This window comes from Sander vitreus, chromosome 9, assembly GCF_031162955.1.
Source record: "Sander vitreus isolate 19-12246 chromosome 9, sanVit1, whole genome shotgun sequence".
Lineage (NCBI taxonomy): Eukaryota > Metazoa > Chordata > Actinopteri > Perciformes > Percidae > Sander > Sander vitreus.
The window spans coordinates 433,294-458,222 of NC_135863.1; the positions used below are offsets into that span (position 1 = coordinate 433,294).

Genomic DNA, 24,929 nt, shown 5'->3' on the forward strand with positions numbered 1-24,929 from the left:
AGTCGTCAGACTGGGAAACGTGGTCGCTGACGTCTTCTTCTGAACTCTCTTTAGCAACAAAACAGGGTCCGTCTGTGATTTTACTTTCTGCATTAATGTGAGGAGAGAGAGAGGCAGATCCAGAATGTGATTCAAATTAAATCTGCAGCTCTTACTTTTAAACGCATGATAATGAGGTTGTGGAGGCAATATTTCACTAATTGCTCCAACATGTCGGGCTTCAGGGATTCTCAGGGGATTCTTTTTCCACACTAAAATCTAACGGCCGCAGCAACAGAGTTTGTGGAACATGTGGATCCCTCGTAAAGAAGTACATGAAACCCCTGGTATAGATGGTGTACTGTACAGTGATGATGTTTCTGAGCATCTTTAACATCTGGCTGAGTGGTGACGCATGTTTACTATGCACATATTTCACCAAAGAGCCCAAACGGAGAAGCTCTTCAGGGTTCAACATCTGCTCTGCTGCAGAGTTTCTGCATTACTCAACAGTTTGAACCGTTTCCTTTTAGACCTCCTTTGGCTCCTCTCATCATGACGGCTCAAGACTTTTTCTCCCCCGAAAAACGCTCCGAGAGGTTATTTGTTCATGCAGCATGACTCGTATTTAGGTTTCTAATGACGGCGCCCTCTAGTGGTCGTAGTAGTTCTGACGGGAGCAAAGCAGGAAGTAAAGGTGAGGAAGTATAGGAGCGCCAAATGTCCTTTATAAGGAGGCAGGTTGGGGGGGTAGATGGGTCAAACAAACACAGGACTGTCACCCAGGAGAACGGGGTTCATGTCCCGTTTGAAAAGAAAAGGAAACAGTTTTTTTTAACTTGCGTTCAGCGTCACGTGTGTAATCTTCAGGAAGTGAAGTAACGTCTGATTTGAACCCAGACCAACATCTTTTTCTTCACTTAACTACGTAGTTTTTGTCCATACATATTACCCAACTGTGACCGTTTCATAAAACTAACAATGTTTTTAAAACTGCGACCGTTACGTTACGTTCTCTGGTTTAGATTTGAGGATATATTTCTTGTCACCGCTAGGGGCGCTAGTTTATGAAACGCTCCTGTGGGTCGTATTTAGGGTTGGGTACCGGAGGAAGTAGGGTAGGAATCGGACCGGATTCCTCATTTCGGTTCCACTTAATGTGTCGACTGAAATATTTTCCCTCTGTCGCTCCGAAACAGACGTAAACATATCTCACTTTCTCTGTAGTCTACCGTTAGCCAGCTACCATAAATGTAGCCTACTTTTAAAATGCTATATCTTCCCTCTGGGCTCACCAAAACGGACGTAAAAGCTTATTAACCATTCACTGCACGTGATCACTAGTAAACATATTACATCTTTGATGTCATTTTTCAGTTTTTCAAGACTCTGTTTAGGAATTTTAAAAGTACCGGTTCGGTATCAGAATCATAAAAATCCAAACGATACCCAACCCTAGTCGTATTAGAGGGGAGGAACAATATCGTCGAATGGTTTGGAGGACTGGTTGGCAGGGACGGACGGGTACTGAGGACCAGTCATAAACTGGTACTGGTTCCTGACTGGTCTGAACTGGAGCTGCACCAGTCGGTGTTGCTACCTTCATTCATTTCTTTAACGTTCATATTCAGTTTGCTTACTGTTCAATAAACGTCTTCCTTGCGTGCAGCCGTCCGCTAACGGTTAGCGTGCCGCTACTTTGTGGTTGTGTTTACATTCTATGGATTATACAGCGGGCGGGTTATAAGAGTGCACCGACTACATTAAAGTGAATAAAAACTAGGGCTGACCAATATATAGTTTTTTTTATCGTCATCGCAGCATCAAATGGTGCAATATACATATCGCGATAGACACTACGAGTGTGTTAGTTGAAAAATATCAGTAGAAAACTGCACTTTAAACGGTCCGTTTGTAACGGTCATTCTTTTTTAGTGGTGCCTGTCATTGTCATATGCATGTCATTTTTTTAAAGATTATTTTTGGGCCGTTTTCGGCCTTTATTTTTGACAGGACAGCTGAAGAAATTAAAGAGGAGAGCGAGGGGGGGGAATGACATGCAGCAAAGGGCTGCAGGTTGGAGTCGGACCCCGGCCCGCTGCGTCGAGGATTAAACCTCTATATATGGGCGCCCGCTCTACCAACTGAGCTATCCGGGCGCCCTGAACTGCTGTTTTTAAGCCTTGAGTTTGGCGACTCTGGCGTCACTAGTTGTGACACACCGAATGTGATGTTTTTTGACCGAGATGTCGTCTTTGGGCAGGATGACGCGGCCAAACTAATGTAATCAGGTCTGCCTTTCTGCTGCTTTCAGTATTCTGCCTAAACAACAACAAAGAGCTTATTGAAAATGTAATATTTAACTGAACAAAAAAGGTTAAAAGTGCATTTTCTTTTTCTTTCAACTAACAAAAGAAATCCCTTTGTGCCTTTCGCAAAGTAACAGATCTTTGCGTTGTGTTTATTGCCCAAGTTGATATGGAGTTGACGATTTACAAAAACCGATTTATTGTGCAGCCCTACTGGTGTTTTGGGTCCTTTACTGGAATACAACTGTGACTGTGTTTGCAAGTCTCCCAGATGGCTCAAAAGGAAAAACCCTTCACTCAGTGCAGGATTACATCATTCGTTCAGACAGAAACTACGCCATCATTATGTGTGTTTGGGGCTGCATTTCTGTGCGCTGTGTCACTCCAGCTGCCATTACACAACCCCTCAGATATTCTGTGAGAGACTGCGAGACACTTTTCCTCCTTTTGAATCTGCTCGTCACAAAAGGAGGAAGCTGCTGCTGCTGCTGCTTTCTGCTGGAAACCCACCTGTTGTTTCACTCCAACACAACGCTAATACATCTGCTATTAAAGCAACTTTTCACCATGAAACCAGCGATGAGTAGCTTTAAAACACTAAAGTAGTACTCCCGGGACATGAACAACTTTCCTGGGTGAAAGTCTTGTGTTTTCCCCTTAACTTCTCCCGGGACATGATCTCCTCTCCCCGGCTTGAAAGTCCTGTGTTTTAGGAGCCTAACATCCCCCCCGGCTTGAAAGCCCTGTGTTTTAGGAGCCTAACGTCCCCACCGACCTCCTCCCTATGAGGATTTTCACGCTCTTATACAGCAGTCATCAATGTGCTGCTGACAGTAATAAATACGTGGAATACATACCAATTACAGTGCGTTACTTTTCAGACCTATATGTACGAATGGCTCATGAGAACAGCCTGTAATTTTGTGCTTCAAGCTCAGTTCAGATGGCGGTTCTTCAGACTTACAGCTGAATATTCACGTCTGCATGCAGCTTTGTTTGTGTGCAAACACGAGGAAAGGAGGCAGAAGGAGAAACAAAAACGGAGACCTTGACATTCTTACTCTTGACTTCTTACTTGTGAGCGTCAAACAGGCTCTGCAGCTCATTAATGTCACAAACAGACGGATGATTGTTTCAGAAAGGCTCTGGCGTGGAGAGGAGACACCCATCTGAAGCAGCTTCTCGATTAATCAGGGTGTGTGAGAGCCTGTAGCCGAGAGACTGTCAGTGAAACCTGTCAGCTCGGTGACAAATGTTTATTGAAGTGACCTTTTCCGAGCTCTCTGTCTTTATCGACTGCTCCCCCATCTGATTTGTGTCTCTTGTGTGATCTCAGTGCAAACAAGACGCGCAGAGCAAAGCATCCATTAGTCTGAGAGAAGAATCTCTGTCCATCTGTGGGAAAAAGCTCAAGGCTGATTTATGCTTCTGTGTGGAATCGACGGCGTACTCCTGCAGACCCCTCTGCGTCCCCGTGAACCCCTCTCCGAGCCCTCCGCCGTAGCTCGACGTACACCTCCAAGATTTGTCGCAGACCGCAAGGACTGTGATTGGTCAACTGGTCCTGTGTGTTGATGGTTCAAGCAGCCTACTGTGGGGATTAGCAACATGCTAGTTCACTGACATCAGCTTTGCAAATAAACTCAGACATATTTTGGTTACAATGACGGGGTTATCCGTTTGTAAAGTGTGTATATGGCAGTAACGTTTTGAAATGAGCAGTACTTCGTGGGCAGTTGTGTGGGCACCTCGCAAATAACCTCCGACTTATTTTCTGGTTACAGTTACTAGGTCAGTGGATTTTACTGTGTCTATTTCTCGATACTTTTTACAAAATCGAAGAAGCGTAAAACAGCCTTTAGTCTGAGAGAAGAATCTCGGACCATCTGTGGAAAAAAAACCTTCTTTAACAACAGCTTTAACATCAGTTAAAGGTGTACAGATTTGGAATACCTTTCCATCTGATATTAAAACATTAACTGGTCACAAAGTGTGTAATACTAAGGTATAACTATGGCTCAAACACAAAGTCACTCTCAGCCTCTTTTGTTTGTTCTAAGTTGTTATTTTAGTAAATGTCTTTACTTCTTATCCTTAGTTACATACGTCTGCCTGCCTGTGTTTGTTTAACTGTTGGTTTTTATGTATTGATGTGACTGAATGTGACTGTTTGCTTTAATTATCAGCTTTTAACCATCTAGGTTGCTGCCGGCTTTATGCATTTATGGCGCTTAGCCACTGCAGCTCTACACTTGACGTGTGGATGTTTAGCCGAGACCGATACTTTAAACTGTTGTAAAGATGTCAGCAGTGTTACTGTGTTGTTCTGCATACTTCTTCTCTTAGTCATCATGTGTGTTTGAGTGTGTGTGTGTGTGTGTGTGTGTGTGAAACAGACAAATGACATGTGCATACCAAGCGGAAACCTCCAGTGCGGAGAAATGAAGCCAATGCAGAAGTGCCAAAAACTGCAGTTGGCCAAAATGGCTCCAAAAGGCGGTCAATCCCCATACACCCTCATGTTAAAATGCCCAACTTTACAGCAGAATTAAACATGTTTACAGCCTGGTATCTATAGTGAAGTCCCCACCCCCTTTCAAAGCCACCAGACTCCTTTGCAGAATATGGGAGTTTCTGCTCTACTCTCTGCTCTGCTGCCTCCATCGCTTAGTTTGTTTGTTTTGTCACTTCCATTTAGTACATCTGTGAAAATGGCCCTCGCCAAAATGTCACCTAACTTGGGAGTGTTATTTAGCGTGACTTGGATTCCTTTGAATGTCTGTGTTGGATCATTAAATGAAGAAAAATTTAAAGCAGAAAATCCATTTTTAACTCAGCCCTCCTCTGCCCTGCATGTGTAACCAAGGTCTCTGGATAAGTCCGATAAATTAAAGGCATTAAAGGAAGAGTTCACAAAACCACTGTTAATGTACTTGAATGCAGGGTTGGTAATGTTAAAAAGCTAGCAAGATTTGAAAGTAGCATCTTCTCGGTGCTCTGACATTCTCACTCCCACTGCGTAAAATACGGACACTTGGTCAGGTGCCTTTGGCGTTATTACTTTAATTTTTTGGGCATTTTGGCCTTTAGTAGACAGGACAGTTGTAGACAGGAAAGGGGGGAGAGAGAGGGGGAAGACACGCAGCAAATGGCCGCAGGTCGGATTCAAACCCTGAGCTCCTGCGTCAAGGATTAAACCTCTGCATATGGGCACCTGCTCTACCAGGTGAGCTACCCAGGTGCCCATCTTTGGCGTTGTTATTGACACTAAAAGTCTCCTTTAGCGTCCTATCTAAACCCGCTGGGTCGGGACTATTGGCGTCACTTTTGACGCAGTTAGGTTAAGGAAAAGATAATGGGTGGGCTTATAAAAGGTACGTTTACAGGACACGCGGGACAAGAACAGGACAGTTGGGTTTAGGTAAAGAAGAACGGGACGGTTGGGTTTAAGTAAAGAAGAACGGGACGGTTGGGTTTAAGTAAAGAAGAACAGGGACGGTTGGGTTTAGGTAAAAGAAGAACAGGGACGGTTGGGTTTAGGTAAAGAAGAACGGGACGGTTGGGTTTAAGTAAAGAAGAACGGGACGGTTGGGTTTAAGTAAAGAAGAACGGGACGGTTGGGTTTAGGTAAAGAAGAACAGGGACGGTTGGGTTTAGGTAAAAGAAGAAACGGGACGGTTGGGTTTAGGGAAAAGAAGAACGGGACGGTTGGGTTTAAGTAAAGAAGAACGGGACGGTTGGGTTTAGGTAAAGAAGAACAGGACAGTTGGGTTTAGGTAAAGAAGAACGGGACGGTTGGGTTTAAGTAAAGAAGAACGGGACGGTTGGGTTTAAGTAAAGAAGAACGGGACGGTTGGGTTTAGGTAAAGAAGAACAGGACAGTTGGGTTTAGGTAAAGAAGAACGGGACGGTTGGGTTTAGGTAAAAGAAGAACGGGACGGTTGGGTTTAAGTAAAGAAGAACGGGACGGTTGGGTTTAGGAAAAGAAGAACGGGACGGTTGGGTTTAAGTAAAGAAGAACGGGACGGTTGGGTTTAGGAAAAGAAGAACGGGACGGTTGGGTTTAGGTAAAGAAGAACAGGGACGGTTGGGTTTAGGTAAAGAAGAACGGGACGGTTGGGTTTAAGTAAAGAAGAACGGGACGGTTGGGTTTAAGTAAAGAAGAACGGGACGGTTGGGTTTAGGTAAAGAAGAACGGGACGGTTGGGTTTAGAAAACTTGACACGAACCCTGGTCTCCTGGGTGTAAGTCCTGTGTTGTTTGACCCATCCACCCCCCAAACCAGCCTCCTTATGCGGATTTTCGGGCTTTCATACTACTCTCTACCGTTGTATCTCTTAATACTACGTCCTCTTACTGTGCCGCGTAGCTGCTGCTCTGCTCGGTGCGTTCTGAGGGGGAATTTTTGCATCATATCTGACGCTGACAGCCACTGCATGCGTCCGTATTTTACGAGTTCGGAGTGAGAACCTGGAGGATTGTGCAGGCTTGGTGGAGGACTGAGCTCTCTCTCTTTCTCTCTCTGACCTGTTTTCTTAATCCTGCAGGAACTCTGTGTGTGTTTCAGTGCGTTAACTGTCTGACCTACTGCTCTCCTGACATTGTAAATGTTGAAGATGGATGAGCATGTCTCTCCAGTGAAACGACGGCTTGTAGTCGAGCTGCCGAGAGGCACCGCTCACAACTCTCACTCATAGTTCACATACCAAACACTCACTCACCAATGTACATTTCACTCAGGTGATTTCTCCCCTCACAGTATGAAGACGTGTCAGTCTCCATTTCTTCCGTTCGTACTGGCTGGGAAGGTGAGGGACAAAGAAGACCACTATACTAAATAAATGGCACTTTATAAACTTGTCGATGGATGCCCATTTACAGTTAGGTCATTAAACATGCAAGTGTGCAGGGAGTTTAGTTTATGAGAAATAAAAGTAGGAATATTTTAAGAAAAGAGTAATAAGTTGTAGTATTTTGAGAATATAAATTGGAATATTTAGAGAAAAAAGTTGGAGTATATTGTAAAAACAAGTCTGAGCCACTTCTGAATGACGGTATAACTGTCCCCATGTTGGAACAAGACGTCCAGTCCTCCGTGTTTAAAGGCTGGAACGCCCTTCAGTAATTAGACGAGGAAACTCCCAAATCTGAGTCCAACTCGGAGAGTAATGTCACCAACACAATCAGAGTCTGTGGTTAACAGGGCTCCACCTTTACATCCCCGTAGTTCCTCAGGAACGTGTCCCACTCAACACATCAGAGTTTGTTTAGAGGCGATGCCGTCCGCTGTGGTCAACTTGCTCTGATTGACCCAGTTTAGCTGCTTTTATGACACACTTGTCTTTGTCTTTTGCGTTATAAAATGTCTTTACAATGTGTGTTTTGCCACGTTGCACAATATTCAGTTTTAATGAGAAGCAGGCAGAAGGCTTTTACTGGCTCCTTTTTACAGTCAGGATATGACTGATATGATGCCACGTTTTTATCGTGTTTTCTTTTTTGGAAGGCTGGCTGACTCCTACTAGGGCTGCACGATATGAGGAAAATATGCGCATCTCGTAGTGTCTATCGCGATATGTCGCAACCTTTCGTGATATGTATATTGCGCCAGTTGATATTGCGCCAGTTGATATTGCGATGACGATAAAAAAACGATCTATTGTGCAGCCCTAACTCATGCCAAAAGAAATCGCCACATACTAGCTTATTAATTAGCCCAATGTAAACGCTAGCTCTCGGCAAACGGAAGTGACGCGGCGGCTGGCGTTTCTGGTATGGGCGAAAAGGTTTCGATACGATACCGTGAATGCGATACCAGTTCTCAGTGTCTGAAATCAACTTATTGACTCCCCGGCCAAGTTTGCGTTTGGAGAAATAATCCACTGGCTAAGCATCTTTGTTACCGGCCAAAATATTCAATAAAAAAAAAAATAAAACTTTCTGGTTGGGGTTGAAAGTCCTGCTGGGAAGGCTGTCTGACTCCTAAATCAGCCTGAGGTGAACGCCGTTGACGCTATCGGTAAACAGAAGTGACGCGGCGGCCGGCGTTCCCGTGTGTGCGTGTGTCGGACGTGGAGACAGCAGAGGAACAGAAGAAAGTAGCTGCAGCTTCACCAAAGAAAACATTACAGACCGCCATGTGGCAGATCTTTACAACTTTCCACTTCCGGGATTGGGAACTTTTGAACGTACACCAAAACAAGTTCCTTCCCGAGGTTATTTAGTTTGAAGAAATGCCAATAAACCAACGCACGTTTCTCTCCCATCCCATAGCCAGACCTTACTCCGCAGCTCTGTGGAGGAAGGTCTGGCAAAGCGAGACCATGTAGCAGATAGCTCTCTGAGATTAACTCGCCAATCCTATCTTTTCAAACTATTTCGTACAACTTTTTTATTGTTTGTTTTAGCTTTATTGTATTATTCTGCTTTTGTATTCCTTGTGTAAGGAAGACTAGCAAAGCAAGCTATTCATTGCATGGTGTAAGTTGTCTTTACTGTGCATATGACAAACATCTTGTATCTTCTAAGTACCTATACACACACTGCAGTCAAGCCTCTGAAAATACTACAACACCCACACGAGCCCCGTCTCTGTGTAGCGTAGCGTCTTTCCTGCATGTCTCTACAACGTGTAACGTTAAATGGCCAATCACAAACATTAGATTATTCTAGAAGCATGCTGCATGCCAGGAATATCGTCGGCGGGAGATTTGCGCATGTGTGACCGTGCCATAATAAATCATCACCTTTTTTAAGAAGCAATAATTATCAGCAGATCTATAAGGCTGTCTGAATGTTCCCTTCCTCCTCCGGACGCCTCTCTAGTTTTTGCATAACCACTTAACCTGAAAGGAAATACATTAAACAAACAGCAGCTGGAGGTATTTTGCATAAACAGACAGCCAGCCGAGAGATTTGAGGGCCCACGTCACACAGCCATTCAAGTAAACTCAGAGCAGCGTGAACCAAGATGAACACGGAGGAGAGGGAAGATGAAGAATTTGTGCTGCAGCTTCTCAGATTGCAGAGAATGAATCAATATAAGAGAGTCTGTGTCTCACAGCTGGCCGCCAGCTGAGGGACTGAAGCTGACAGATGAAATACATTTTGCTGTGTGTTCAGTCCTCTGAAGAGAAATAAAACTTCTCTAGTCTGTGAGAGTCACATGTTCCCAGTCTCTCATTGCCAGCTCTTATCGCCACAGCGCTGTGGAGTAAGGTCTGGCTACACCACAGATGCATTCTGGGATAGGAGAAAAAAATGCTCCGGGTTGTTTTGCATTTCTGGAACATTTGCACCCCGCAAAAGGAAACGTCACATCCAATATTAAATGAAGTTAACTGTTGACACGATACAGTAACATGAGCTATTTAAATCAGCTGACACATGGTTAAACCTCATTGGCTCTTACCAGTGTATCTCTGTGTGTACTTCGTCCACAGCAATCCCACCAATCAGTCCCCAAACGTGACTTCACGGTGCTCTGTAACCGACTCAGTCACCTTTTCGTCATGTGACCGGCCGGCGGTCGCTGTAATTCCCTAGAATATAACAATTGTTGCCCATAAGTTTTATAAGAACAAGTTCATAAGAATGGTACCAACTATTGAGTATCTCACCATTTTCTTTGTGCTCCCCCCCCCCACCCATCTTGTTAGTCATCATAAAAGCTTTCATATTACCTTGCGACCCCAAAGGGCAACTCTGAATTAGATACAAAGTATTCACAGAAACTTGGATGTAAATCTTGTTGTTGAGGCGTCTGATTCTGGTCCAGACGAACCGACCATTCAGCGCTGAAATGTCATCCCTGTGCAGTGTAAACTGGAAGCTGCTGAGGACTGGGAGCAGGATGTCCAGTCTGATTATGTGATCAGGGGGGGCGGCGGCGGCCTCGCCGGGGTCAGCGAGGAGACGAGACATGGAGCGGACCTTTTTACACACTGCATTGTTCAGCACTGAGGAAAAAACAAGGAGTTCCCCAAACATCCTCAGCTTCACACTGCAGCTGCTGCTGGAGAAACAACCGCTACCTTAACGTGAACAACAATCCTTTAAAATAACCCCTCATTCATACTTTATCCATCCTTCATCAATACATATATCCCCGGAAACAAACCAAACCCCTTTATTTAAACGTTTGAAAAGCGAAAAAGAACAAAAGGTTGAAAAAAAAGTTTTCATTTAAACGTTTTGACCAAGAAAAAAACAAAAAGATGCGTGGTCGGCAGGAAGACAACACAGGGGTTAAGACTATCAGCTCCACACAACTCGCTCGATCACAGAGGGCTTGTATTATGTGGACGCGCCGACAGTGTTGTTGTCATTACTTAGAATTCCTCTTGGGGGCGACAGAAACTACGCACTATAGCTTTAAGGGCTTTTAATGGATCATGTCCATGATAACAGAGTTTCTTAAAGTGCCCATATTATGAAAAAAAACACTTTTTCTGGAATTTGGGGTGTTATTTTGTGTCTCTGGTGCTTCCACACGCATACAAACTTGGGGGGAAAAAAAACATCCATGCTGTTTAGCGTGAGTTACGGGTTTGCTAGCTCGTTCTGAATGGCAAAACACTGCAACAACACACACTAGTTCACCATAATCTACAAAAGAACTACTTCCATGTCCCTGTTCTGCAGGTATTCCACGCAAAGTTGGAAGTGCGCCCTTGTTTAGAAGAAGTCTCCCGGCTGTTGGAGAAACGGCTAGCTAGCTCACGTGAGCCTTACCTAGCTACGGAGCATGTAGTCCTTACCTAGCTACTGAACGTGTAGTCCTTACCTAGCTACTGAGCGTGTAGTCCTTACCTAGCTACTGAGCATGTAGTCCGTACCTAGCTACTGAGCATGTAGTCCGTACCTAGCTACTGAGCATGTAGTCCTTACCTAGCTACTGAGCATGTAGTCCGTACCTAGCTACGGAGCATGTAGTCCTTACCTAGCTACTGAGCATGTAGTCCTTACCTAGCTACTGAGCATGTAGTCCTTACCTAGCTACTGAGCACGTAGTCCTTACCTAGCTACTGAGCGTGTAGTCTTACCTAGCTACTGAGCATGTGCGACTACCAACAAAGATGTTCCAGCAGTGGGAGGTCTCACTCTGTAGCTAAAACAGAGACCTGAACACAGGTGAAAAGAGGAGCTGCAGCAATGAGCAGTACAACAAAAATGTTGTTTTTTGAAAATTAAACCATGTAAACCTATTCTGATATAACCTCTAAATACAATTATGAACCTGGAAATGAGCATAATATGGCCACTTTATGGGGTAAAAATGTTCACATTTCACTTTAATTTTTAATCGCCTGAAACCTAAAATGAATACCGTCATAACATTTCTGTTAGTGGGTAAATTAGTGGAATTTAAAGGTAAAAATCGAGGGGTTAACTTATGCTGTTTTTCCACTACATGGTACCTGCTCGACTCGCCTCGACTGTACTCACATTTTTTTGGTTTTCCATTATGATAAAAAGTCCCTGGTACCTGCTAACAGGTACTTTATTTAGTACCACCTCCGTCGAGGTTCCAAGCGAGCTGAGGCGATACCAAAAGGTGACGTGAAAACCTGCAGACTCCTGATTGGTCTGAGAGAATCGTCACTAATCACTGCGTCATCATTGCTAATGACAGACTGGGGTGTCCTGAACAAACCGGCCATTTTTAATGGATTTACCATGATGACTAGCCGTGCTCGCCTCACGCATGTGAGGGTACTAAATCTGCAATTGGAAAAGGAGGACCGGGCACCGCGGTCGAGCAGAGTAGAGCTGGTACTAGCAGTGGGTAAGGCCATTAGTTTCTTAGTGTCCAAGGCTGGGATGGTCCACTTCTACAGGGCTGTGATAGAGAGCACTTTTACTTTCTCCATCACTGTACGGTGGGGTAACTGCTCAGTGGATGATAAGTCTGCACTGAACAGGGTAGTCAGGGCAGTGTCAAGAATAATTGGGCTGGACCTCCCTAAGATCTGTGACATTTACAAAAAACCAAAAACTCTCTGTCTGTTGTGTGCGTGTGTCAAGTTATAGCATAGGCCTACCGTGCGCATATACTGCGCAAAAGCGCCACTCGCGCCTAGACTATTTAATTGTATAGCCTCGTTAGGCTATGTGCAGGGTGTGCCACGTTTTTTTTTTTTTTTTTTTGAGATAGAGAGACCCTCAACCATCAGGCAGAAGGCGAGGAAGTATCAGATCCAGATCCACCTAGAAATAGCACTTACTGTACCCGCAGGCTGTGAGGGCCCTCAATTCACACCAACAGTCCTTACCTGCTCTGCTTACACAGCTACATCCTCCTCCTCAGGATCACTAAATGCACTAGACTTTTGTCTGATCTATTGTTAATTTATTGTATTTACACATTGGTAGTAACCCATGTGTCTCTTTGTTATTTTGTCCTATACTGTCTTGTATTGTAAACACTTGACTTGACTTTCTCTGCGCCGTTACTGAGCCACAGAAACCCCCGCGTGCATGTTGACGTCTCCGTCTCTTGTTTTCTAAGTTCGCCTCTAAAAGAACGGACGCACAGTGTGATGAAGCGCCGAAAACCTCTGTTTCCATAGTGACGTGGCACCGTGCCATCATGGCTGCTGTGAAACATCTCGGAGAGATACTGACATCGACATCAACACGCGCTGAACAGCGAGGGAGACGATGAACAGCAGCCGCGCGCTCAGACATGTTTACCCATTAAGTGGAGCTTGTGTGTCACTGGGAATTACCTCTAATAGTTTGTGGGTATTCAGTATTTGAAGCTGCGTAAGTACTCATTTAATGTGTTATTGTTGTGCTCTGGTGATGTGGTTCAGCAGCTGTGAGAGCAGAGAGAAGACAGGATAGGAAACTTTATGCAGCTTTCTGAGCTTTACCCTTTTGTTGTGTTTTTCCTAAGAAACTAAATCCCTCCGCGTCAGGAATCTGGCTCGGTCTTAGAAAATGTGAGAGGGTTTTTCCTTTTCTTCTGGGTAATAATATGAACGTGCTGGCAGCTAATCGGAGGATGACGGACCGAGGTCGGGTATGATGTAGTGAGAACGTCCTCGGAGGCTTGGACAGAGACGCAGGGTTTTTTAACCCTTGTGTTGTCTTCCATTGGACCGTGGACTTGTCGTCCTGAAAATCAACACGTTTTCGTCTCTTTTATCGACACGTTTGTCTCTTTTTTTTCAATGTTTTTGTCTCTTTTTTTGACGTTTAGCGCTTCTTTTCACTACCATGTATGATCACCACTAACACCGACTTATCACCAGTTTTACATTTACTACATTTTTGGAATTCATGGTCAATAAAAAAACCTAATTTCTAGGAAGTTATACCTACTTGAGTTAAAAAAGCAGAAATTATGAATTGTTTAGACTAATATTAAAGGAAGGCTAATCACAGAAGGGTATATTGTCAACATTCAACAGTCTGGTTTAGAAACATTTTTTTTATAAAACACCCAAAAGTCAATGAAAGTAGAGATCCTATCTTTTGTTGTACTTGCGAAGCGCGTTGTATGGAATCATCCATGTCATTTTTGGATAATTATGAGTAGGTAGTTAAAAGGAAACCCATATTTCTGATATAGATATTTTGAAAATTGGGTCAAATATGTCCTGAAGACAACACAAGGGTTAATCTGAAGTTACTCGCACGATCCGGAGAGACCAGAACGGCAGCCTCAGGGAGCGGGCTGCAGTATTGTTCCCCTCAGGTTCTGTGTGATATCATCTGGTGTTTGTTATCCAGGCCGGAGGAAGACTTTGGCACAGAGGAAGAGCGATGGAAAATGAGCTCATGTATAGATGAGCTCAGGTTTTAAAGAAAAAAGCTCTGTTGTGTGAAGCTTTTTGGCCCAAAACCGATGCAACGCTGGCGCTGCACAGACGTCCAAAAAGTTTTGAGCAGTTTGATAACCTTTTCTTTCATTCGGCGTCTTTTTGCACTGAGGAACTTTTCCTTTTAATCAATTATTGAAACAGATGCTGATTAATTTCCTGTGTGTCAGCGCGACGTTGTGTGTGAAATGAAACCTGACCACGCGACCTCAACGATGGGGCTCAGTATTTAACAAGCCGTCCTCGAGAATAGGTGCTTTTAGAGTGTGATTTTCGTGGTTGTTGCTAGAAGGGCTACAGCTACGGAGGGAAGTTACGCAAACTTGTGCGAAATATCACAACATCTAGGCCAGGGGTGTCCAACTTAACTTCCCTTAGGGCCACACTGGAACATGAGAATCGCACAAGATAACATGTAAAGATATGCTCTTATTTAATCAAAAATTTAAAAATGATTTATAAGATAAGATATCTTCTCACTTGCAGTTTGGTCGACGTGAAGTCCTAAAAAAGTCTGGAAAAAAGTTCCTCAGACATCATAGAAAAGAAGTGCCCATAAGGTCGGGAATACGTGAAAATAAAACCTCGGAAAAAGTGTGAGCGTGTTCGTTCCTCGGTAGGGTTAACAACCCACGTGTACCGAGTCGACCGTTCTCTGGAATCTGTTTTCATGCTAATCGAATGTGGCCAGTTTTAGCACGAACCGCTAATTAGCTTATAACGCTAGTCGTCGGAGTGTGGATGAAGTAAAAAGAAATCTCTATTTCTATACCACTAACAAGGCTCAAAGTAGCACCACACTACCACGGTAGCATAATGAGGGTCCCTACATGTAAACAGGAGCATTGAGAACTTTGTAAGTGTACAGACAGTTTATTAAAAAGATAGTTTATAAAGACTGTACCGTTCACGTATACAGGCGGGCGCCATCTTGGAAAAACAGTCATGACTGAGAGATCGTGACTCTTTTCCCAATATGGCGCCCGCCTGTATACGTAAACGGTACAGTCTTTATAAACTATCTTTGTTTTGGTATAGAAAATAGAGATTTCGTTTTACTTCATCCATGCCCTGATTACTAGCGTTATAAGCTAATTAGCGGTTGGCGCTAAAACTGGCCACATTTGATTAGCATGAAAACATCTCCCAGAGAACGGTCGACTCGGTGCACGTGTTATTAACCCCTAGGTTCATTTTGCGCCAGAATTGTCTTAACGGTAGTCGCCGTAGCTGTATCCCTTCTAGCCTGATCTGTCATTAGTTGGTCTAATTTTCCCGTGAAGGCAGCCGGTGACTGTTGTTTCTTCTTGTTCTGTGTGTGTTGGTGCAGGCCAGGCCGAGGCCGTGCTGAAGGAGTTCAGTCCCTACTACAGGAAGCAGTTCTCGTTGGCTCAGTTCTCTCAGGTGGAAGATGATCTGGAGCAGCGCAAAGAGAAGATCACGCAGCTGCTCAAACAGAGGGTACGTGTCCCAGTGTCTGCTCCCACGATTCCAGACCTGTGAGTCAGCGTTCACTCGGTTAAAAATGGGTCAAATGAATCAGAGGTTTGGTTACGGCTTGGCAGCGTTGACGACTGCCAGCTGTGACGTTATCCAGCTGTGTGACACGGAGTAGAGTCACTCTAACTAAATTACAGACAGATTTAGGAGCAGAGTGGATGCTGGGATAAACAGCTGGAACAACAAATCTAATAATACGTGTTATCCAATCCTGTGTGTCTGTCTGTGTGTGTGTGTGTGTGTGTGTGTCTGTGTGTGTGTCTGTGTGTGTGTGTGTGTGTGTGTGTCTGTGTGTGTCTGTGTCTTTCTGTATGTCTGTCTATATGTGTGTGTGTTGACCAGGAGGCTCCCGAGGAGGGCGAGGTGCTGTATGAGGACCGCGTCCTTTACTTTGACGACAGCAGGAAGTGGAAGGAGAGGTACGTGGTGGTGAGAGCCAATCACTGCCTGGAGTTACACGACAGCCTGGAGGTGAGCGGGACCGCCTGATGCCCCCGTATGATCCAATCGTATCGTACACCAGGACTGTTTTTATCTCTGTTCTGTCTCTTCCGTTTCCTCCACCAGACATTCGTTAGAGGGAGTCCTCCCCGCCTGAAGCTGCTTCCTACGGGGGGCGCCGTTCTGACCACAGAAGAGGCGTACATGGCCATGGTGGACCAGTGCTTCCCTGACGACACCAGTGAGGGAAAGACTTACTTTTATTACGTTTAGAGTAATGAGCGAGTAGGGCTGCAACTAGTCTATATCCACAACCTACCACTTCAGGGATTGCTCCGTTGCCGTTGAAATCCATCCGGATGTCCCTCATTTCAGCCTAAAACTACTTTTTGAACGTACACACGTTCCACCAAAACAAGTTCCTTCCCCTTCCCCTTCCTTTTCCCCTTATGTTGTCCTTTTTCAAAAAACATTTCATATCAGAAATATGGGACGATGTTGAAATAAGTTGAAATAAACGCCGAAAGTGTCAGAAAAAAACAAGAAAACGTCGGGAAAAGGGTAAGAAATGTTGGAAAAAGTGACAAAAACAATGTTATAGTGGCCGGGTTAGCTCAGTTGGTAGAGCAGGTGCACATACTGTATATAGAGGTTTACTCCTTGACGCAGCGGCCGCAGGTTCGACTCCGACCTGCGGCCCTTTGCTGCATGTCATTCCCCTTCTCTCTCCCTTTTCATGTCTTCATCAAATGCCCAACAAATAATCTTTAAAAACAATGTTATACACTTCAAACACACGTAAAGAAAGCGTCAAAAACCTTGGGGAGAAAGTGACAAAAATGTCCAAAACATGTCAAAGCGGCGCTATAAAATACACACAGAAACGGGGACTTCGAAAAAAGCGACAAAAACATGTTTGTTTCTGTTTTCTGTTTCAGATGTGAAGGAGGACTTTGGTCCTCCTCTGGCGGGGATGCCGGGACAGTTCCCCGTCTACCTGCGTCTGCCCTACAGGACGGACTCCTACTTCTGCTTCAGACAGCAGGACCGACAAGCCGTCTTCCTCTCCATCCTGTCGGACTGCATCCGACACCAGAACCAAGGTGAGATGCTGCCTTTCCCCACAGTGTTGTTGATTAAAAAAGGAGAACCATTCGCATGGCGGTAGATCACTAACGACGCACGTTAAACTCTGAACCGTCGTCATCGTGTGACTGACTGACTGAACTGAAACAGATCACAGCTCAGTGATGAGAGATTGAGGATGCTTGTTCTTAGCGTCATTTGAACCACTTTCGACAGTTGCCACGGCAACAGACTGGCCATACCAGCCCCACGGTCACGTTGACGCAGATCGTCTCTTCTCTGTGCAGCCGAGCGATTCAAGAGTTACGTTTAGTTCACAGAGCGAGTTGAAATCTAGACACTGAGACTTTATCTGGCCGTTTATGAACCGGCGCGAGCGTGCGTGCGTGTAATTGTGAGTGATTGTGTGTGTGTGTGCGTGTGTGATTGTGTGTGTGATTGCGTGCATGTGATTGCATGCGTGCCTGTGTGTGCGTGTGTCTGTGTGTGTGTGTGATTGCGTGCGTGTGTGTGTGTGATTGCGTGCATGTGTTTGTGTTTGTGTGTGTGTGTGTGTGCGTGCGTGATTGTGTGTGTTGCATGTGTGATTGTGTGTGTGATTGCGTGCATGTGATTGCGTGTGTGTGTGTGTGATTGCGTGCGTGTGTGTGATTGCGTGCGTGTGTGATTGCGTGCGTGATTGCGTGCGTGTGTGATTGCGTGTGTGTTTGATTGCGTGTGTGTGATTGTGTGTGCGTGTGTGTGATTGCGTGCATGTGTTTGTGTGTGTGCGTGCGTGTGTGTGCGTGCGTGATTGTGTGTGTGTGTGCGTGTGTGATTGTGTGTGTGATTGCGTGCATGTGATTGCGTGTGTGTGTGTGTGATTGCGTGCGTGTGTGTGTGTGTGTGATTGCGTGCATGTGATTGCGTGTATGTGTGTGTGATTGCGTGCGTGCGTGTGTGTGTGTGATTGCGTGATTGCATGCGTGTCTGTGTGTGTGTTTTATTGAATCTCTCCATCTCTTCCCTCTCTGTCAGACTTCCTGAAGAAGAAGACGAGTGAAGTGCAGGCCTTCCTCAAAGCCATCCAGCTCTACCGACAGGACAAAGACAAATACGAGGCCTGGGGAATGCTGATAGGAAGTGATGTCAGGGTACGTCCCATTTTATAGTTCATTTACATCCTCAGTAGAAGTTACATCGGCACTAATCTATATCAATGACGTTTGATTTCCGAGATTGCTCCGTTGCCGCCGGAAATTCCGCCGGATTTCACTCATTTCGTCTGGATGTCCGTCCTCTTCCTCTGTCTTTGTGTTGGCGTGATGTCTGAGGACTGTGGTTAACTGCTCCTCAGATCTCTGCAGGGTAAATCCAGACAGCTAGCTAGACTATCTGTCCAATCTGAGTTTTCTGTTGCACGACTAAAACTACTTTTGAACGTCCACATGTTCCACCAAAACAAGTTCCTTCCTGAGACTATTTAGCAGAGGCACCGTGGCTCCGTCCGGAGCTTAGCCCCGCCCACGACGATTGTGATTGGTTTAAAGAAATGCCATAAACCAGAGCATGTTGTTCTTCCTTCCCAGAATGCTGTGTGGACTAGCCAGACCCTCCTCCGCAGCGCTGTGGAGGAAGGTCTGGCAACGTGAGACTACTATCGACACAAAGTCAACAAGTCCTGAAACCTAACCTACACACACACATTATACGGTTCCAACAAGTATTCAATAACAACGCAAAGAGGGTCAGTTACTCAAATTTCCTTTCAGCAAAGGTCCAAACCTCTTAATGTCCAAATTGTGTCATTTTGCCCCCCCCCCCCCCCTCTGTAAAATAAAATGAACAACGTGCGTTTTCAAGTCATTTCAGTATTCAGTATTAGGATACTTTCAACAATCAGACACATTGATCTTGTTTGGAAAACAAAAGGCCATCTTTACCATGAGTGAAATGACTCGGAGCCTAATGAACTTACCTTTCACGTAAAAGAAAAGAAGACAGAATCTTCTGAATATTATCGATTATCTGCGGATTATTTTTTCCGAATAATCGTTTGGTCTGCAAAAATGTCAGAAAACATTTGAAAAATAACCATCCCAGTTTCTCAAAGTCTTTAAATGTCTTGTTTTGTCAGTCCAAAACCCAAAGATAGTCAGTGTAATATGATATAAAACACAGGAAATCTACATATTTGTGAAAATAATAGTAAAGTATACTTTATTAACCCCCAATTACAATGTTTATTATACAATGTATTTATTATTATGTTATTATTATACACACACATGCTCAGTACCTCTACATGCACTAATGTAGAGATGTCAGAGTGAGGGAGCTGCACATGGAAAGGCGCCCCGAGCAGTTGGGGGTTCGGTGCCTTGCTCAAGAGTACCTCTCCAGCTACCAGTCCACCACCATACTTTGGTCCGTATGGGGACTTGAACCAGCAACCCTCCAACCGGTTCCCAACCCAACTCCCTACTGACTACTGCCACCCAATGTCAAAAAATATCAAAACAGTATGCGATGATGTTTCTGTCTGTCGACTTATCGATGAATCGACTAATCGACTGCACGCTCTCAAAAATATTTGTCCACTTTTTTTTACAAACGCTTTTTCATCACTTTTTCCCACAGTTTCGATGCTATTTTTCACTAACACCAACTTATTACCAATAGTTTTTACACGTATTTATGGAATTCATGATCAATTGTCATTTATAGGAGGTTAGACCTCATTGTGAAATGATGAAAGTGATTTTGACTAATATTAGAGGAACGTATGTTGGTGGAGAATCAGTCAATGTTTAGTCAGGTTTTGAAACCATTTTTTTTTTTCAAATGCTATCAAATGAATACCCACAATTCAATGGAAGTAGTAATCAAGTACTTGCAATTGTACTTACTACTTACTTTGAGTAATCTGGTTAAAAAGAAAGCCATAGTTCTGATACAGAAGTTTTAAGAATGAGGACAACATGAGGGGTAAAACCCCATTGTCATGGTTTAATTTCAAGTCCATACAATGAGTTCAGAGACCAAAACAAATTTATTTTCTGACTGCAGTCATTTGCATCCTCTCACTCTGTTTGCTTTAATCTTCCAGCCGCAGCAGAGAAATTCTGAGGAGAGGAGCTGTTGTTCACTCAGACTGTCCTCCTTACTCTCTTTTTCCTCCTCCTCCTCCTCCTCCTCCTTCGTCCCCGTGCTCTCTGCTCTGCCGCTGTGCTTCCTGCTGTTTTCGTCTCTGTTCTCTTTAAAGCAGAGCAGGAATCCTCCCACATGTTGACGGTGTAAATGCTCCATTGTGTTGTTTGCTCACATTGTGTTTAGTCACAATTAGTCGGAGGTGAAAGGAAGTTTGACTTGCTGCAGGAAGCGCACACACACACACACACACACACACACACACACACACACACACACACACACACACACAAACAATTTGTTTTAGCAATAAGTCAGACATTTCCTGTTTTCTCTGCTCAAAGCATGCAGTTCATACACGTGTAGTTAAAATAATACCAAAGTACACTTTGATCACACTCCTTGGCATTTTTTTTCTTCTTCTTGCACATAGCTTTTCTCTGACGCATACACACACACACACGCACACACACACACACACACACGCACACACGTACGTACACACACGAGTTAGAGCTGAGACACGAGAGGAATGATGAAATGTCGAGCAACAGAAACAACACCAACGGTTTGTCAGACTTATGTTATTTGATAAAGTGTGTGTGTGTGTGTGTGTGTGTGTAGGTGATGGCCAACGAGGTGATGGAGCAGCTGCTGCCGTCTCTTGAGGTCGACCTGCTGCCTCGCCTCAAAGCCAAGAAGACGGAGAAGAGGAGAGTCTGGTTCGCTGTGAGTCACACTCTTAATCACAGGAGACTGTGAAAATAACGGACCAAGCTTTCAGGTCTGAGAAGTGAAGCCGACGCTGAAGCTCTTTAAAGCTGCATTCTCTGTAACTTCCAGCAGGGGGCGACTCCACCGGCTCCTAAAAAGAAGTCTGTTTCTATAGAAGTCTCTGAGAAAATGAGCCTACTTCTCACTTGATTTATTACCTCGATAAACATTTTCATAATGAGTTTATGGTCTGAATCGCTAGTTTTCAAGTCTTCTTCAACACAGCATGATGTTCATTTAGTTAATTATGGTGCTGTTTATTTTTAAACAGACGATAAAGCAGGGGATGCTTTAGGACCTGTCAATCAGGACAGAGGCTTAGCAATGCTAACCATGCTAACACTGTGGACATTAAAATAGACATCAAACTGTTTTCGTCTTCAACTTTGACCCTCTCACTGATTGTTTTCACTTCATCAACGTTAACTGGAGCATTTTGGTCGCCTAAAAATGTCTAATTTAGCGCTCGCTTTGAGGTTTTTTAACATTAATGTGAGTTCCCCCAGCCTGCCTATGGCCCCCCAGTGGCTAGAAATGGTGATAGGTGTAAACCGAGCCCTGGGTATCCTGCTCTGCCTTTGAGAAAATGAAAGCTCAGATGGGCCGATCTGGAATCTTCCCTTTATGACGTCATAAGAGGAAAGGTTACCTCCTCTTTCTCTGCTTTGCCTGCCCAGAGAATTTGGCCCCCCCATGAGAAAGAGAGAGACATCATGGCTTTCAAATGAGCAAAGTGGCAGTTGGTCAAGGTCCCCCCCCCCCCCCCTCCACCTGCTGTGGAGCGACTTCATTTTGTCGCGCAGTAAGAAATGAATTGACTTTTATTTGTGTGTTGTTCCCAGACGGTGGAGGCGGCGTACGTCCTGGTCCAGGAGCATCTGCTGGAGGGACTCTCGGCGCTGAAGGAGGAATGTCGAACATCGGTCCGGCAGCAGGAGGTGCTCATCCACTCCGACATGGACCAGATCCTCAGCTCCAGACGCCAACTGGAGGAAAAAGTCAGAGGTAATGCCTCTGTGTGTAATCCCTATCTTGCACCCGGCGCAGCGCAAAGCCCGACGCAAGTGTCTTTGCTAGTTTAAGACCGACGCAGTTGTCAGTTTCCCGTCCAGCGCCCACGTCGTTTAAATAGAAAATGCACCTGCGCCCATCTTTGCCCCCATGGGCGTGCTGGTCTTACAGGGAGGTGTGTTCAGGTGCATTCTAGGAGTATTGCTATCTTGAGGCAGTGGGAAGTGATCGCGCCATTGACCAACAAAAACCTGGTCTAAAGTCAATAACGCAGCATTTCATTGTTATTTTAACAGAGCATTAGTAAAATGCTCCTTGGCTCGTGCACAGCACGTGCACACTATGCTTGTTACACACACAGGGACGCACAGCAGCACACACACACGCAGAAGATTACTAATACAAATATTACGGTGCAAATCCTCCATCATAACAGCAATGCTCCAAGGTCCAAACGCGCCTGGCTTTTAAAGGGAATGGGAGATGATCTCTGATTGGTTGATTGCATGTTACGCCCAAAACACACCTCTGATTAATGAAGACACTAAGAACAACCCTTTTGAACCATGCGCCCGATGCGTCGAATGAAATATTTTCCCTCTGTCGCTCCGAAACGGACATAAAAATGTCACCCTTTCTCTGTAGTCTACCGTTACCTAGCTACCGTAAATGTAGGCTACTTTTAAAATGCCATATTTTCCCTCTGGGCTCAACAAAACGGACGTAAAAGCATATTACCGTATTTTCCGGACTATAAGTCGCTCCGGAGTATAAGTCGCATCAGGCAAAAAACATATATAAGTTGCACTGGACTATAAGTCGCATTTATTTAGAAACTTATTTCACAAAATCCAAGACCAAGAACAGACATTTAATCTGGAAAGGCAAGTTATTAAACTACCCAACAGCCCCCAGAACAAGGGGCTGAATACGGTAGGTGTCCTCTACGTTAACGTAACACATTAACAGTTATTAAACTACCCAACAGCCCCCAGAACAAGGGGCTGAATACGGTAGGTGTCCTCTACGTTAACGTAACACATTAACAGTTATTAAACTACCCAACAGCCCCCAGAACAAGGGGCTGAATACGGTAGGTGTCCTCTATGTTAACGTAACACATTAACAGTTATTAAACTACCCAACAGCCCCCAGAACAAGGGGCTGAATACGGTAGGTGTCTCTATGTTAACGTAACACATTAACAGTTATTAAACTACCCAACAGCCCCCAGAACAAGGGGCTGAATACGGTAGGTGTCTCTATGTTAACGTAACGTAACAGCTCTGTTGACGAGCCTCTCCCAGCAGCACGTTGTTCAAGCACCCATCTGTGGACTCCTTCCTCCAGCTCTGGCCTTCTGGATTTCAGCGCGACTAGCTTTCTTTGTTTTCTTCATTGCAGTGAGACTAACCTTTTCTCCAGTCCCTCACAAGTTTCTCTCTCACTCCAAACTCTCGTTCTGCTGCTCGATGACCGTTTTCGGCTGCGTGTTTTACTACCTGCAGTCTCCTGCAGCTTCTTTTCTTTCTCAGTTGTCTTTAGGAGCAGCATATAGTCGTCACAAGCCTAGAGCGCCTCTCGCGGCTGTAGACGGTAATGTTTTCAGCATGAAATAACATTTAAAACATGTTACGATATATATATTTTGATATATAAGTCGCACCTGACTATAAGTTGCAGGACCAGCCAAAGTATGAAAAAAAGTGAGACTTATAGTCCGGAAAATACGGTAACCGTTCACTGCACGTGATCGCTAGTAAACATATTACTGCTGAAGTTCTAAGCTGGTTTATTTTGTTGTTACTTGTTAATAGTTGAATTATTGTAGTTGTGTGTTAGGTGACTTAGGTTTACTTATATATTTAAGTACTTTAAAACGTTGATATATTGTTAAATAATAATGTTATTAATAATAATTATTAAATAATGTTCAATTAAAAAAAAAAAACTCTACGAAAGAGCCTTTCTTTGATGTCATTTTTCAGTTTTTTAGGAATCTGAATCGTAACAATCCAAACGATACCCGACCCTAGTCATGATACACGTGAAGGAACCTTTTTGATTTCCCCCTCCAGCCAAAGTGTGGGCGCCAGCGGAGCGGCTGTGCTCCGAGTGCGTGCAGCCCTACCTGGGCTCGGTGCTGGAGGAGCTGATGGAGCCGGTCAGCTCGGGCTTCCAGGAGGGACGACAGCTCAGTGAACGCACGATGGACCGGCTGTGTCAGGACGTCCCGCTGCTGGCAGACAGCGAGGGACTGAGGCAGGTTAGTTCATCATTTTCCTTCATTTCGTTTCCTCTGTGCAAATATAACAGGTATAAGCACTCATTTGTTCCTCTCTCAGTCGAGCTCATTAATGAGCAGCGATGAACGTATGACTATGAATTTATTAATCTGTGACTGAATGAATGTATGGATATGAATGGAGGAATGAATGCATGGATATTTATGGAAGTAGGAATGAGTGTTTAAGGCATGTATGGGTGAACAGAAGAATGTAGGAAGGATTTTAAGAAGTATAGAAAATGGTAATTTGCTCTTTGAGCAGCCCAAATGTTTACGGTACACTTGTCTTTTTTATTGTTTTAACCCTGTGCTTGTTGTGTAATTAAATTAATAAATAAATAAGATTACAGGCCCTATTTTAACGATCTGAGGTCACGGCGTGAAGCGCCTGGTGCAGGTGTGTTTAGGGAGTGTCCAAATCCACTTCTGCTAGTTTGATGGCGGAAAAACTTAGTGTCTTCATTAATCAGAGGTGTGTTCTGGGCGTAACATGCAATTAACCAATCAGAGATCATCTCCCATTCCCTTTAAAAGCCAGGCGCGTTTGGACCTTGGAGCATTGCTGTTATGATGGAGGATTTGCAC

The 24,929-nt window shown here is 44.5% G+C and overlaps 1 protein-coding gene across 1 annotated transcript in view; it reads left to right on the forward strand.

Moving 5' to 3' along the window:
* Nucleotides 1-24,929, forward strand: part of niban1a (niban apoptosis regulator 1a) — a 39,084-nt gene that overhangs the window by 7,512 nt on the left and 6,643 nt on the right. The window contains exons 2-9 of the mRNA XM_078258270.1: nucleotides 15,447-15,577; nucleotides 15,959-16,087; nucleotides 16,184-16,298; nucleotides 16,996-17,160; nucleotides 18,161-18,276; nucleotides 20,897-21,001; nucleotides 21,889-22,051; nucleotides 24,136-24,323. Of these exons, the coding sequence (XP_078114396.1) occupies nucleotides 15,447-15,577; nucleotides 15,959-16,087; nucleotides 16,184-16,298; nucleotides 16,996-17,160; nucleotides 18,161-18,276; nucleotides 20,897-21,001; nucleotides 21,889-22,051; nucleotides 24,136-24,323 (1,112 nt within the window). The remainder of the gene's footprint in view (nucleotides 1-15,446; nucleotides 15,578-15,958; nucleotides 16,088-16,183; nucleotides 16,299-16,995; nucleotides 17,161-18,160; nucleotides 18,277-20,896; nucleotides 21,002-21,888; nucleotides 22,052-24,135; nucleotides 24,324-24,929) is intronic.